The sequence below is a fragment of the Phaenicophaeus curvirostris genome, chromosome 2 (assembly GCF_032191515.1).
Source record: "Phaenicophaeus curvirostris isolate KB17595 chromosome 2, BPBGC_Pcur_1.0, whole genome shotgun sequence".
Lineage (NCBI taxonomy): Eukaryota > Metazoa > Chordata > Aves > Cuculiformes > Cuculidae > Phaenicophaeus > Phaenicophaeus curvirostris.
The window spans coordinates 25296183-25312627 of record NC_091393.1 but is presented as its reverse complement, the minus strand read 5'-3'; the positions used below and the strand labels follow the sequence as shown (position 1 = coordinate 25312627).

The 16445-nt window shown below is 40.3% G+C and overlaps 1 protein-coding gene across 3 annotated transcripts in view; it reads left to right on the top strand.

The window, feature by feature from the left end:
- The first annotated feature begins 925 nt into the window (after positions 1 to 925).
- ARHGEF10 (Rho guanine nucleotide exchange factor 10) overlaps positions 926 to 16445 on the top strand; it is a 104161-nt gene continuing 88641 nt past the window's right edge. For all 3 annotated transcript variants that reach the window (XM_069851543.1, XM_069851544.1, XM_069851542.1), the window contains exon 1: positions 926 to 1001. In XM_069851543.1, coding sequence (XP_069707644.1) covers positions 965 to 1001 — 37 coding nt within the window. In that variant the 5' untranslated portion in view covers positions 926 to 964. The remainder of the gene's footprint in view (positions 1002 to 16445) is intronic.

The following is a 16445-nucleotide window of genomic DNA, read 5'->3' as shown; positions in this document are numbered from 1 at the left end:
ACTTCTTGAGTTTAACATCTATGTGCTACTCAATAGTAGGATAGACAATTTACCATTAGCTCTTCCACTGGTTTGTGTGACTTTTGGAAACTTATTTTTCCTCCCTAAACTTTTTCTGACATCTTTATTTTTGATACTCTATGCTGTCTCTTGAGTTAGAATGAAAATGGCTTTGGGGCAGGGTGTGTCCATTGCTCAGCACAACAGGTCCAGTTTTTCCTTCCAGATGACACTGGGATATCACTATTCAGTGCTGTTATGGGGAAGGAAAATTTCTCATATGGGAATGCTTTCTAGGTTGATTCTTTTCCTTAAAACATGAGACCAAGAGTATTTGAGAAAAGAGGAGGAAAGAGGAGCTGCTCAGGAGACTGCTTGCTGGTACTTTACTCTCCTTGAGAGGTGGAATTAAGGGGGCTCAAAGCAGAATTTTGAAGATTGCCAAGAAAAAAAAGAAAATAAAAAAAGCAGCTGTGTATAAAGTGTGTAGTTAAAACTTGTGGTTTCTGATTGCCGAATGGAGAAAAGCATCATTAAAACTGATGAGCTTTCTAGAATTTTTATCCCCCTCCCCTTCATGGAGATTTTTGAAACAGAATATATACTCCAAACAGACACTGAAATAACACGTTTTAGTAATCTGCTTGTGATTGTCACAGTGGGAGCTGCAGAGTACCAAATAGTTTGAAAAGTTCATCTTTCTTCAGCTGGCTTATTGAGATCATTGCAAGAATTGGCTCCAGTACTGAGGGCTGTGTACATAAAAACTTGGACTAGATGTATTTTGAAGCAAGAAGCCAGGCACATTTCCTTTCTTCCATAATGCTATTAGCTAATAGGTTTGAGCTTAGCCAAATTGAAATGGAATGTCTCAGCATTTGGAAATTATGTTCATCTGCAAAACATGTTCTCTTCTATTTTGCAGGGTTTTTCAGTCTGCTAACGGCACAGTGGATGCACTAGGATGGACACAGAGGAATTCCCTCCCCCACCACCAGAAGGTAATTGAAATAGTTTGGAATTTAAGTCAATTTTGTTGTGACAATTTGATTATATTTCCAAAAGTATCTTTACCTCCCCTACTCTCCCTTTCCCCATAAGACCTTAAGACTTGGTCCCAGTGACATTTGGCTAAAATATGAGCTCCTGTCACCTACCCCGTCTTATTCTTATACGTTGCTTGCTGGTGTTGTGAGAGTATGATGGGAAGACAGCTGGGAAGCTGTTGGTCCTTATAATGCAAATCTGCACACAGGTGTTTTCTAAGGTAATGCTGTGTGGACCACATCATCACGCCTTCATCAGGTCCTTTCACATCCTCAAGCATTCATGCACATGGTGCCCTGTGGAGGAAAACAAGTAAAGCCTCTGGCACAGGCAGGATATTTGGACCAGTGTCTCAAATACCTGGAGAGATTTGGAGTCTTATTTGAGGAAGGGGGGAGTTGTTTTCTGTTAGGGCATGTGCATACTTAAGCTGGGCAGTGTCTGCTGAGGACTGTAGCTGAAGGACCTACTTCTGATGCTACAGCTCTCTAGCCAGCATGCATTCCCATGGGAATGCCTGGAGACTTCTTAGAAGAAGTATCATATGCTTGTTCTTATCATCCCAAAGCACAAGGTAGTGGGGGCTTGGGTTACGGAGACCTGTGGTTGAACCCAGTACAGCTGTTCTTATTTCAGTAAAGTTGCTAGTATATTTTTAAAGATTGTGACTTTCCCATAAATTTTTGATCTGCCCCTTATATATAGGACTTGAGCTCTATTATGTACACTGATATATGTATAAATTAATAATATATGTTATTGCTGATAGGACATTTTACTTATTGTTTACACAGAACCTATACTTGCACGAAGCCATTTAAGTGTGAAAGAGGATTTATCTTAGTTTTGTTCAGCTGTACTCTTTAGGAGTTTGAGAAGTGCCATGCTAGATCGAAAGTGCTTTCTCTCTAGCTTGGACACACAAACAGCGGTGTATTACTAGGTACTACCTAGGAAATTTGGAATGGGAAAGAAGCAGAAAGTTGTGAAATCAGCTCTTAATGGGTTAGATTTCTGACCAGCATTGTTGACAGCTTTATGTATGCTCTGAGATATCACTGAGGTTATTGTTGGCAAAGATGCTTTTCCTGTCCTTGTCCTAATCCATGTGATCAGGACCCTGAATTTAGCTCTGTTTTGTTTAGTGAAAGTTACTGTGAAACTGTCTCTATTGGATAATCCATCTCCAAAGCAAAGCACTGCTATGGGGGAATTGTCATCCCTAAGGAATCAATATTTCCACGTGAGCAGGAGCTGCCATTCTTCAAAGACAGCTAATAGCTGTGGCAACAGCTCCAACATTGCACAGCATGTCAGTGCGTGGGATACTCTGACAAAAACTCAGGGTAACGTCATTCAGTACGGTTCCAGAATTAAGGTTTTTTCTCTGCGAGGCAGTTTGTGACTATGTGTATCATGTCCTTACTTTCAGACATGCCATTCCTTAATGGACTGGGATTATATTTAACATAAACTGAGATTCTGCTCTACCTGATTTAATGGCAGTGGATGCTTTCCCTGTCATCTCTGAAAGCTTTGTCTGAAACTATTGGAACTTGTGCAGTTTTTCACTTTAATATTGTTAACTCTCTTAAAAAAGCATATTAGTAGAGGGAATATCAGTGAAGATAAATCATAGAATTATAGAATCATAGAATCGCCAGGTTGGAAGAGACCCACCGGATCATCGAATCCAACCATTGCTATCAAACACTAAATCATGCCCCTCAGCATGTTAATATGTTAATAGTTACACAAAAATACACTTTAGTTTGCTTTCTAGATAACTCTAATGAGCTATTTCTCAGGTGGAAAATAAGAATTCTAGGGCCAAGTACAACTGCAAATACACGTAACAATTAAAGGAAGGAAACAAAGGGGATTTTTTTGAATGGTTGAGGGTTTATTTGGCATGCATATACATCGGCCACCCATGGTGTCTGCTCCGAAGTGATGAGCAGAAACTGCTGGTGCCTTCAGGCAGTGGGCACATGAGTGGGTTACTATGGCTTGTGGTGAGAATGAGGCTTCTGCTGGGTGCAGGGCCCTTCGATACAGCATAAAAAATATTTTAAGCTTTTGCATAATCATCTTAAAATCCTGAACTGGGGCCACAGATGAAATCTCTCACTTTTTTTTTTTTATAGTTCTGTCATCATGGGGATTTTTTCTTTTACTTATTTATTAGCCTATCAAATATAGCTGGTAGTGTTGAAAATTGTGTGGTTCCTTTCTATTTGCAGGTGTATGCCTTACAATGTAAATCTCAATTTTATTCTTGTCGAGTAGGTTTTCCATGGCTTTGACAAGTATCTTCCACAAATTTATTTATAGGACTTTTTACAAGGGCATGGAGTAACAGGACAAGGGGGATTGGCTTTAAATTGGAAGGGGGAGGATTTAGATTAGACATACAGAAGAAATTCTTCACGATGAGGGTGAGGAGGCCCTGGCCCGGGTTGCCCAGGGAAGCTGTGGCTGCTCCATCCGTGGAGGTGTTCAAGGCTGGGTTGGATGGGGATTTGAACAGCCTGATCCAGCTGGAGGTGTCCCTGCCCATGGCTGAGGGGATGGAACTGGATGGGCTTTAAGGTCGCTTCCCACCCCAACCATTCTATGATTCCAATATATACAAAGGGAAAAAATAATTATAAACCTTCAACTTTGTGTTGGGGTGGAATGGAAGATAGCATATTTTACCTTTATTTATTTCATTTATTATGCTTATGCAACGTATCTGCTCAGAGCTGTTTGGACATTCCATTCATGCATTGCTAATTAGGCAGTGACAAGTCTGTGCTAGTTAGTTCCTGTGCCCCGGAGCAAATTCAGGTGCTGAGGAACTTCAGAAAAATTAATGCCTATATGCTTCCTCCTCCAGACTGCTTTAAAAAGAAATTCTTCTTCCAGCCATGATTAAAAACTTCCTAATATTTTTCTGTGTATATTTTGAAGGCATGTATATGTTAGCCAGGGAGCAATTGGAGACGGGTAGACCCTAAGGGTTCCTTGGCTAAGAGCATAATGCAAAAAACCTGCTTCCTAAATTGACACTTGAGAGTATAGTACTGGCTCGTGTTCCCTTCTCTAGTGTGTCTGCGCATATGAATTTATGCACAAAGGGCTGGTATGTAAGATATCATATGGAAAAAAATTTCCATGGCTGTTTTGTGAAATAGAAAAGAAGATGGTTCTTCTTCTCTCTATCAAAAGAAAACTCATTTTTCAAAACCTAAATGAAAATGGCAGATTTTATCATGGCTGTAAGTTATAATTATGTTTTTAATTTGTTGCTGTAATGAAGTGTCTTTAACAAAACCCTGCTGTGGACTGCGGGCTATGCAGTAAGAGATCAAAAAGCTGATGTTTCTGAGAAGCAAGACTCGCATTTTGCTTCTCCTGTAGATGATGCATCTTCCTGCTGACCATCTAGTGCTGGAGACTGGGTGGTTAATGCTAGGATTGTGGTCATGTGTGGTAGCTGGTGCTTGTGCTATTTCTGCATTTTTAGGAGATGTGGTCTCTGGCTGTTTTTCATCTTTTTCACTTGAAAAACATGTTATGATCTTGCAAAGTGGAAGTCCTTTTATTTAAATGAGGACATAATAGCTGTTTATCTCAGTCTGTTTCAAAAGGAAAACCAAGTTTGTTTGCTCAGCAGGATGGATACCTGACAAACAGCTTCTTGCCCAAGGGAAGCTGGAGGTGGGGGTGTACTCTCTGTGTCAAACAGGCTTCTTGTTTTTCATATTTATCTCTGAATCTCTGTGTCTCTCTCTCGCTATTTCTGGTACAGGGCACTATACCTCGTGATTTTTCTGTGAAAGCTATTAGAAAATGTGTGTATTTCCTCAATCTGAGTCTCCTTGTCAACAATTCAACTCCGTTGTCCTACACTGACTTGCCTTTTGGAACCGTTGTAAGACCTAATATAAACCTTAAGTTCTGATTTATAATAAATAGAGCCTATCAAGTTAGGTTAATATATAGTGATGAGATTTGGAGTACGGCTGCATCGCAATGCACTCCTCGAGTTGTGAACAGATGGTACGTTTTGTTTCCTCTGTATAGGAAATTATTTATATACAGTTTTAAAGTCAAATACTGAAATTCTAGTGTTGGTACGAAGGCATTGTGAGAATGAATTTAATAGCAAAGTCTTTGTATTACTGACAAATACTCTCTTTGCCTGAGAAACACTTGTAACTTATTCGTTTGGGAAGCATGAGGTGCCCTTAATGACAAGGTGTAGGTTCACACACCTACACCTCTGTCCCTAGTAGCGTAGGGAAGACTAGGTGACCAACTTGGTTTTGCTGAATTTTGGGATCCAAAATGTTCTTCAGTGGCATGAACTTTTTTTTTTTTAAATTGAAAACGGACTCAGGCTATCTTCTAGACATCAATTCTAAAAGCATTTTGTACACTTTTTTATGCAAACAATCAGCTCTTGGGCTGTGAGCAGGATATTTCTTTGTTCCTAATATGGAGAGACATAGAGCAAGAAGGCCACGGACTTAAATATGGATATCCTGTATGTGATTGGGTGCTGTGATTGTGTCTTTCTGTGGTTATTTTTTGTTGTTTGCTTGCCAGCACCGGAACCCTAACATAGTCATAGTTCCTCTGTCCCTGAGAAGGAGGTCTGGCTTGAGTCTGAGAGTAAGAGTGAATATAGTAGAAACTATATTCTCATAGAAGCGATGGGTTTACATAGTCTAACAAAAAAAAAAAAAAACTTAGAAAAAAATTTGATTAACCCTAATAGGGAGCTGCTGGACGTCTGCTATGTCTTGCTGTAGAGACAACTGTAATTCTCTGCTATGGGAACTGTTTATTGTTATGTGCTATATATATTTCACTGTATATATTTCTTTCAGATTATTTACTTACCTTTTGTGTTGTTTAGTAAATGATTCATCATTTATTTAGGTTTTAACTGGTTTAAGCTCGTTTTATGACTAAGAAAGGAAGTAGCTAAATTTGGGCTTCTATAATATTGACAAGAAGAGCACTTGCATGTTTTATGATTTAGTTTATGGAAGTGAAGTATGCTTAGGGGACAGAAGCTTGTATTTTGGACTAAAGTGAAATAAAAAGATGCAATTTACTATGATTGGGGGGACTGAAATAAGAACACCGCTTAAATTTAACTGCAGCCATAAAGGGAGTTGGTCTTGGGCTGAAAGACATTGTTTGGTAGATATCTATTTTCAGTGTACAGACAGTTACAAATGATGGTAAAAGGGGAGCCAAGATTTCAGAAGAATGAGAACAGAATATGAATTGTAGTTATGAATGGTCCCTTGTTTTTGAAGCTGGCAGTGGCTTGCTGGTGTCTGACATCCCATCTGTAACTGAACAATTTATTTATCTCTAATGATCACATTTCTCTCAGTAAAAAAAAGGAAAATGCATTGTTTCAGGTAAGGATCAGTTATTTTGTGTGGCAATTCAGACAAGCTGTGTAACAAAGAGAAACAAGAAAATTCCCATTGCAAAAATGCAACTTCCCTGTCACATCACTCCTCATTATGTTTTTTTTTTTTTTCTCGTAGCCAAGTGTATTTCGACACTGGGAAAACACAAGAAATAGAAAAGAAATAGATTAGTTAAAAACTTCTTTCTGTTTTTAGCATCTACAAAGAAAACACACCTTACCTAGTTGTAATTATACCTTATTCTGTTTTCAAGTAATCCATAAGAACTTTACTGGATGTTTATAACGTGTTAAATGATCAAGAGTGATTCATTGTCCTAGATTTCCGAGAGGCTGATTTAGTCCTTTTGATAGTACTTGATATTTTCTTTCTGAAGTAGTTTTAGCTACTTTTTTCTTCTCTCTCAGCTGCTCTGTAAGACGATTTTACCGCTGGTCTTAACTTGCTACCTGTGTGCAGGGACAGAGCCCAGACATGTTGATCAAAAAGAGCAATGGGTGATGAGGTACAGGGCTTCCAAGGGATGGCAGCAAAACTTTATCTTTGGTCCTGGGTAACTAGTACTGTTTGCTTAAAAGATAAACAAACTGTATAGGGATTTTTACTCATTTTTGGGTATTCTTGCAATGAAAATTTGTGTAAGCTAAGTTTAGAAATTTTAGTTTAAACCAATGAGCCAACATATAAGGAGAGAATTGAATTTTTTTTTTCTTTGCTTCTTTTGTGTTTTTAGCACTTGTATTTAGCATTAACTGGCTGGGATAAATTGCTGCCAAATAACTGAGGGATATTTTTTTTTGGTTTGTGTTTCTTTTCAATTCCATTTCACTGATCCCAGTAAATATTCACTAACCATGCCTAAAGCCTCTATAGTGTTACTGCTCTACAGTTTACAAAGAGATTAACTTTTTTTAATGTGTTGTTGTAATTCTTCTATCTTGTGCATGAGCATGGATAAAAAACTTGTTTGCATTATGATAAGTTAAATAGTCTGAATTCTTGAATTAAACATGTATTAGGTGCTGTTTGCTTTCACTGCAGAGAGAAGCTGAAACTATGCCTTGCAATCTGAGAAAAACATACTTGATAAACCCTTTTTGGGGAAGAATTCCCCAATGTCCTATATTGATGTTTTTTTCCTGCCTTCATTGAAGTAATCTTTCTAGGAAATGTGACCTTGTCATGCTGTCATTAAAATAAATAAAGATCATGATTTAGTCTGTAGAAGGACTGCTGCAGGAATACATCTCGTTGTTAAGCTCCATAAATTTGGTTAGGTGAAAGCATGATAGCTCCTGAAAAATCTGGTTTTAGTATGGCACTTAGTTTATGTACCTGAAATGTATGCTTTCTTTCTGTTTAAGTGGGATCTCAAAGCCTCCAGGGTCTCTTTCTGCCACTTGCTCCTTCACAAAAGTCCAAATTACTCTCCAAGTCCTTTCAGTCCAAGGTGTTTTCAGATGATACAGCAGTGTCATGTTGCTAATTAGAATTACTCAGACTGTATTAGAGAAATGCATAGTCCTCAAACCGTTAAACAGTAATTGCTTCAATGTAAAAAGTAATTATTTGGAGAACTAGATGTTAATAGATGATATCTGCTAGGAAAAAAATGTGAAGAAATAAAGAACAAGCGAGACTGCTCTTAGTGGTGAAAATTTCCTTAGAAATGGTTACTTTCTCACAAATATACTGACCGCATGGTCAAAACTACATTTCCTAGTTTCCTTTTCTTTTTTCCGGATGTGCTGTGGTTAGGCAATATGTTCCATTCCTGCGGTGCCAGAGCTGGATACTTCCATTTGCCAATGACTTTAGAGTGCTTCTGTTTGATTTCTGTTTTATTAAAGCGCTGGTTTTCTCATTCCCCGTGTGGACTGTCCGTTTGGCAGCGTGTTGTAGGCCAGTTCATCAGTTCTTGTGCACAGTAAGTGAGGCTGAGCTTGGCTACGCAACCATCACAGCGAGGTAACTTTTGTGTTTTGACTGTTATACATCTTGTGTTAGGTGCTTGGTGGAGTTTATGGGGAATCAATCTGTTCAGCTTGGTACTATTAAGTGTTATACTATTCCTTTAATACTGATGGAGAGCTAATGGTCTTTAAGAGATAGATGTTCTTCTGTGTAGATGGGGCATTATCATGTGTTTACACAGATTTCCAAATAATGGCTATGCGTACTTTCCTTAGACCGTCTCCTTTTAAGGACTTCACTTGGTGGGCAAAAGCAACATTTCTTGGTGATATTTTAACGGCAGAATCCACTAATAGAATCATAGAATCACCAGGTTGGAAAAGACTCACCGGATCATCGAGTCCAACCATTCTCACCAATCACTAAACCATGTCCCTCAGCACCTCATCCACCCATGCCTTAAACTCCTCCAGGGAAGGTGACTCAACCCCCTCCCTGGGCAGCCTGTTCCAGTGCTGAGGTAGAAAAGACCTTCTTATCCAGGGACCGGGATCACTCTGAGTTTCTGGCCATGACAGGCAATACCAGTGCCACTAGTGTGCCAAATATGAAGGCAGTTAAAGGAAATGGTCACAAAATAATCATTTTTTTGTAGCAGCCTATCTGATTATGGGTCAAGAGAAGGGCCGCAAAGTTGATCAGAGGGCTGGAGCACCTCCTGTATGAGGACAGGCTGAGAGAGCTGGGCTTCTTCAGCCTGGAGAAGAGAAGGGTCCAAGAAGACCTTCTAGTGGCCTTCCAGTACCTGAAGGGGCTACAAGAAAGCTGGGGAGGGACTGTTCACAAAGGCTTGTGGTGATAGCATGAGGGCCAATGGGTATAAACTGGAGAAGGGCAGATTTAGACTAGATAAAAGGAAGAATTTCTTCACCATGAGGGTGGGGAGGCCCTGGCCCAGGTTGCCCAGGGAGGTGGTGGCTGCCCTATCCCTGGAGGTGTTCAAGGCCAGGTTGGATGGTCCTTGGACCTGATCCAGTGGGAGGTGTCCCTGTCCATGGCAGGGGGTAGAACTGGATGGACTTTGAGGTCCCTTCCAACCCGAACTGTTCAATAATTATACCACAGCCAGCACTGAAAAGCTTCTTGTGGAGTCACAAGAGAGTCAAGTCTTGCTGGTGTTGCTGCCACTATTCTCCGGACATAATGTTTTTAGTCTAGATTTTTGGTTTGTTTGCAACCTGATTCTTTTAATTTCTAGCTCACTTTAAACTTAATTTTTAGCATTATGAGTAATTTTTAAGGTTCGTTGTTTTTCGTATTTGTGAGTCTTTCCTAACATTCACAGATCTGGGCTTCATTTCAAGAAATAAAATTCTTTAGCATTTGGTATGCTGCTCTTAGCTGTCTCTCTCTGAAACTTGAGCAGACAGATTCATCGGTTATTTTAGTTATATTTTGAATTTGTTTTTTATACAGAAGAATAAAATCTGTTGTACATGATTGACAACATAATTAGTATCTAATATGTGTATTTATGAATTACTAAAGAGACATTTTAACTTATTTCTTTGTTGTCTATTTGCAGGGGGAGCCTGCTAATTCATGTGGGTTTGCTTTTGTTTCCGTCAGTGGAATCCCTTTTTGCATGAGTGTGTACTGTTTTGTTTTGCTGGTTTTTTTTTTTCAACTGTTTTCCACGAAGACATGCAGTGCTGACACTGTGGTCATGCTTTGGATGCACACACGAGCTGTGTGTGATTAGCACCGCAGGGACCTGGGTTTCCTGCAGTGCCAGCTTAGTACAATTCCAAGTGAAAGAGGAATGAAAGTCCTTGCCTCTGATTTGCTTCCCATGGGAAGGAATCATAGAATCATAGAAAGATTTGGGTTGGAAGGGACCTTGAAGATCATCTAATTTCAACCGCCCTGCCATGGGCAGGGACACCTCCCACTGGATCAGGTTGCTCAAAGCCTCATCCAACCTGGCCTTGAACACCTCCAGGGATGAGGCAGCCACAACTTCCCTCGTCAAACTGTTCCAGGGCCTCACCACCCTCGTGGTGAAGAGATTTCTCCTTATGTCTAGTCTAAATCTGCCCTTCTTCAGTTTATACCCTTTGTCCCTTGTCCTATCACTCCATGGCTTTGTCAACAGTCTCTCTCCAGCTTTCTTGTAGCCCCTTGAGGTACTGGAAGGTCACTCTAAGGTCTTCTTGGAGCCTTTTCTTCTCCAGGCTGAACAAACCCAACTCTCTCAGCCTGTCCTCATAGGGAAAGTGCTCCAGCCCTCTGATCATCTTCATAGCCTCCTCTGAACCCATTCCAACATCTCCATCTCCTTCTTAAGGAGTGCTCACTCGCGTGTTTTGCTTACGTAGTTTTGCTTTAGTCACTTCTTTTGCCGCAGCAAAATACACACTTTCCACCCTCTTTACTACATGAGGAGCTGATTTAAGGATGCCAGTGGTTTGCTGGCAGATGTCACTGTGTGACTTGGAGGTGTTGATGATTGGCCATGTTGGTAGGAGCACATGCTTTTAAAGGTAGCCTTGCTCTTCCAGATCCCTCCTGCCCTGCCTAGTCCCACTCTTGCACGTCTTGCCCTTCTCTCTGTGCCAGTACCAGTAGAGGTGTCATTTGGGGAAGGCACAGGAGAGATGCATAAGCCAAGTACCAGAATGAAAGATGTTTAACTTCAGTTTTCTCTCCTGGTACCTGAAGAAATCATGTTCTCAAGTTGGAGACGCAAGTAGGTAGAAAATACCATGTTACTTTATAGCTGTAGAAATGCAGTCTAACTGATGCTAAAAAGCTGGGAGAAACTAGAGGCTAGCCAGTGGTAGCAGTCTCTTGAAACCTTTTTGCAAGTTCCTGCTGAACATACGTCGTTTTCCAAAGGTTTCCAAGTCAACCAAATTGGGAAACTTGTAGGTCTGGGTCTTTCCTAGTACAGGGTTCACTTTCCTGACCAATGCAAAGCCTCTGCTCTGGAATCTCACCTGAAATAAAAAGTGAACAGCTTGAGAGCCCGTTCATCGTGGAGAATAGTCAGCATGGTATGTTTTGGCCCAAATGATTAATTTTTTAAAAGTAATGATACCAGGAAATAACAGAATTTATAGAGTTTTCTGCACATTTCCAGTTCCTATTTCTAGCTGATGCCTCGTACATATAAGTAAGGATTTGGGCAGATTTTAGCTTTCAGGTGTATCTTACTGAGAGGAGGGATACAGAGAAAATCTCTGGAATGTATCAACGTTAAATAATATAGAATCAAATCGTTATGCCTGGTTGGTTGTTTTGATTTCTAACTGTAATTTATCAAATTTTATAATGCCTAAAATATTGTGATAGTAAACTTTTTCTTTTAACTGATAAGTTTCACATATTTCAACACACTCAAGAATTTATTGAAAGGTGAAGCAATCAGGGAATTCTGTTTGAAGGAAAGTGGATCTTCTCAGTCCCAAGTGTCTTGCCACAGTCCAAAACACATGAATAAAAAAGGTAAATAATTTAGAACTGCGTGTTGAAATAAGAACAAGCAGCTCCTGCCAGTTTGCTTTAGATTCAATCATGATTTTTTTTCCACTAAATAATAGATATTTTAAGTCTGAGGCATTGTACACTTAATTTCTTCATTGGTCAGTGTAAGGTGGTCATATATTAGAAGTGACTAAAAATGTTTATCATTTTAAAAAATCAAGAAACCTTGTCATTCAGTAAGTATTCAAGAGAGAGTACACTGTAGGAGGAGAAATGTATTTACCATGACTTATATACCTACAGTCTTTTGAAAGACTTCATGACAATTTTCTAATATAATAGGTGCATTTCCTCTTTTTGTTCCATAATTCCCTTATTCCCTGCTAACTTTAACTGTGAAACACAAAGCCTCGCTTCAGTTTCTAAAGGTATTTTTCAAACCTTAAAAAAATAACGTAAAATATTCATATTTCTAGGTCGCAGTGTGCCTGTTTATGTCCAGGGTTTCCAGGTTTGTCGTTACCATGCTCCAGAGTGATGAACTGTTCCTGCCTGGGGTTCTTTTTCTTTCTTTCTCAACTCAACTGACTTCTTCGGGTTTCTCTGTGATTTACATGATTGCAGGACATGAGGACAGAGTTTTGAGGTGCTTTTTTTTCCTGTATGTTTCCACTGCATTCAAAATGTACTTGATAGTAAGTGCACAACTATTTTGTTTTACTTCTGTATCTCTCAAAATGAACTGTTGAAGAAAACTATTAATGAAGCTTCACTAGCTTAATCTCAGCATTGAAATTAATGTCACTCTTAAATTTGTAACTCTCTAGCTGTTTTACATTGAATTATAAATAGCTTAAGGAGAATGAATGGGAAAGCAGATGGTGCCAAGTATGCTTTGCAATTGGCAGAGCTATGAAAAATTGTTTGAATTTGCTTATGCCCCAGCAGGTCTCTGTAAACACAGCCTAAGTTGGCTTGTTTTTGAAATAAGCTTAACAAAAAGTCATTTCACTGAATAACATACCACAGGAAGGTCTGTGATTATTTGGCAGAAAAAAAAATAATGTGTTTTGAAGTCATGTTAAGTAAAAAAAGAGTAGTTGTCCTCCATGTGATTGGGGGTGGGGAGGTGCCTTTGGAATTCCTCCCCTCACGGTTTTTCTCTGCAAGCACAGTTGCCTGGAAAACAAGGTTTTTGGTTTTATCCATTTGATTTACAGTCAAAAAATTGGAGGAACTGGGGCTTTCTTTATTAGCATGAGATTTTGCAAGATCTGCCGTGGTTTTTTGTAGCCAGATTCAGCCCAAGTGTAACTATGCTTTGTGTCTTCCTAATTTATTGTAGCACTTCCCAAGTGCTTTCATGTACATGTGTTGTTTTGACATATCACAAACTTCTGTAGAAAAAGTGCATATTTTCATAACTGTAGCTATTCAAGATGGTTGTGGGTTTTTTTTTTGTATGGCGTAATTGTATTTATCTGCAGTGCTGAGCAGCTCTTCCATTGAAGCCAAAAACCCTCTACCCTCTCTATATGTTTTTTTAATAATACACTTTTCCCATCAAATTAAATGGCACAGCCTTGGAATTGAAAGCTTAAAGGAGGAAATTTTTAAGAATGAGACTGAAAGGATCAGTAAATTTAAAGGGTTAAAGTTGATCTTTGTACTTGCAGAATTAAGCAAATGCAGAAGTGATGCAAAGTTGAAACACAGTTTTAAAGCTTTTTGAAGCAAGGCTATTTGTCTCCAGTCTGCCCTTTCTGAAAGACATGTAATCCAAGAAAGGAATTTCTCTCCTTTTTTTCTGTCTGTTTTTTAATCTTAACCCACTGTCCCATCAGAGATGAGATTTGGGGGATCTGTCTAGGCTGTCGTGCCTAATTATAGGATTCTGCACCTTCTTTATTTATGACGCAAAGTAAATGTTTCTGAATAAATGAAACAGAGTGACATTAAGAGAAAAAAATCAGGTTGCATCTTCAAGTTTTTTTTTTACTTGAGTAGAGAAAATGAATTGCTCTCTTAGGATTTCTTCCCATAATCATAGTATGGCTTAGCTGCTTTTTTAGGGGAAATGGGGAGGCGTCTTGAAGGCGAATTGTGTGTCAGTTGACCAGGTTTTGTTCCTGGGTCCTGAGTTATTCCTTTTGCTTTCAGTGTCTGAAATTACCCTTGTTTTGCCAGTGTTTTGTCTATCTCTGACAAATGGTGCTGCCTTGGACTTCAGTGCCTGGGGAACTGCATTAGTGTAAAAGTGCTGGAGTAGAGATTTATCAGGCATCTGATACCCAAGTTAATTTATATGCCCTAAGGAGGCATCTGGATCGAGGAGCTCCCTAACCTCACAGTCACTAAGCCTCAGAGGTACTTCCTGCTCCCATGATCTTTCCTTGCGTGGCTTGATGTTTCATGAGCACACATGCTTTTTCTTTTGCCAGTGTCTAGAATTGACCTCCAATGAGCAAGTGGGTTCATGGCTTTCAGCTGAGCTTTGCTCCAGCAATGCCCCAGTTTTCCCAAATGTCCTAATCCTGCAGAAATCATAGACTCGTAGAATAGTTTGGGTTGGAAGGGACCTTAAAGATCATCCAGTTCCAACCCACCTGCCATGGGCAGGGACACCTCCCACTGGATCAGGCTGCCTAAGGCCCCATCCAACCTGGCCTTGAACACCTCCAGGGATGGGGCAGCCACAGCTTCCCTAGGCAACCCGTGCCAGGGTCTCACCAATCTCATGGTAAAGAAACTTCTGTCTAGTCTAAATCTGCCCCTCTCATATATACCCATTGCCCCTCGTCCTATCACCACAAGCCTTTGTGAACAGTCCCACCCCAGCTTTCCTGTAGCCCCTTCACGTACTGGAAGGTCGCTCTAAGGTCTCACTGGAGCCTTCTCTTCTCCAGGCTGAACAACCCAAACTCACTCAGCCTGTCCTTGAATGGGAGGTGCTCCAGCCCTCTGATTATCTTTGTAGCCCTAAGTGGACGCATGATGGTTCGTTTCAACTATGATGTCGGAGTGCAAAGAAAAAAGCAATAATTCAACAAGTCAAGGGAGTTAAATTTCAATCCAAACAGTAACTTTATTAATTGTGCCCATAAAGCGGCTTGTGATAGAGAGAGAGAATGAGGAAAAGATGGGGAGAAAAGGGAAGAAAAAGGGGTTTATAGCTACCACCACGGGTCCACAGACATTCAGCATCTCTGGGGTTTCTGGTCCAGAAAGCATTCCACTGCTTCTGTCTTCGATCGATGTGGGGAAGATGATCTTCAAAAATTCATCTGCTCCAGAGCTGTCTTGTGCATACACAGTAGTCAATAGACCTTCGACCCGCCTTTGCCTGTGGAGATCATAGAATCGCTAGGTTAGAAAGGACCCACTGGGTCCTGGAGTCCAACCATTCCCATCAATCTTGTGAGATGTCAATCATCTTGTGAGATGTCTCACAAGAGAGGAATAGAGGGGCAGGTTCCCCTCCCTGGCCCTGCTGGCCACGCTGCTTTTGATTCAGCCAAGGACACTGTTGCCTTGTGGGCTGCGAGCGCACGCTGCCGGCTCATGTCCAGCTTCGTTCGGGTAACCTCATCTTCCCACTCCTCTCACCATACAAAGTGCAGACTAATTTCTGTATTTAGAGTGTTTGCCGCTGTGGTTCAGTTAGAATACTACAGCGAGAGAAGTGGTGGATGGCAAGGCACGTGCAGGAAAATCTGTGGTTTTGTGGCTGTTACCTGCTTGTGACTGCCCTCTATTTACTTATTTGCCTAGTCTGTGTGACTAACCACCGTTTCACACACTTGTAAGCACAAAAACCACTCCACTTAGTATTTCACAGGTTTGCGTTTAACAAATTTGAAGCACGTAGACATACTGAAAATGTAAAGAAACTGAAAAAAAACCAGAAATAAGCCAACACCGCCCCCCCTTTTCTTTCTTTTCTTTGCCAGTTACTGTCAAGCAGCAGGTAGTACGGTCTAGTCAGATAGATCCTGAAGGGGAAAGAATGCTGTGATTGTCTTGAATCACTCAGATGAGCTCTGCAGGTTTCTTTGTGTCTTTCCCCCTCCCCCCAAAATATTGCTAGTGGACAAAAGCAATAATGAAAGGCCTTAATCCGAAGGCTGACTTCGTACAGAAGGATTTTTAAAAAGCATCAAAATTAGGTTAAACGTCCTGCTGTCTCAGCCGTAAACCATGACAATAAATGCAGGATAACTCCTTTTTTGTTCTTTACTATTTTTGCAATTAGTTGACTTTTATCCTACGGAGAGGCTGTGTGAAAGACCTTGCTGTTCGTGGCTGTGATAAAATATGCTGGCTCAGCCTGCCTGAAGAAACAGAAGCCTTGGCAGGAATGCTGATTACCATGACAATCTAAGCAGTCCAGAGCTGTGGTTTGTGTGGGTTTTATCCTGAAGATACAAAGCATGTCCTGGATGGAGGAAAAAGCTGATAATATCATCATGACTCAGGAGGTCCCATCGTCCTTGCAAGACTTTGTTTTTCATATTATGTTACCTGAAGAGGGGGTAGAGGGAACTCTGTCGACTTCAC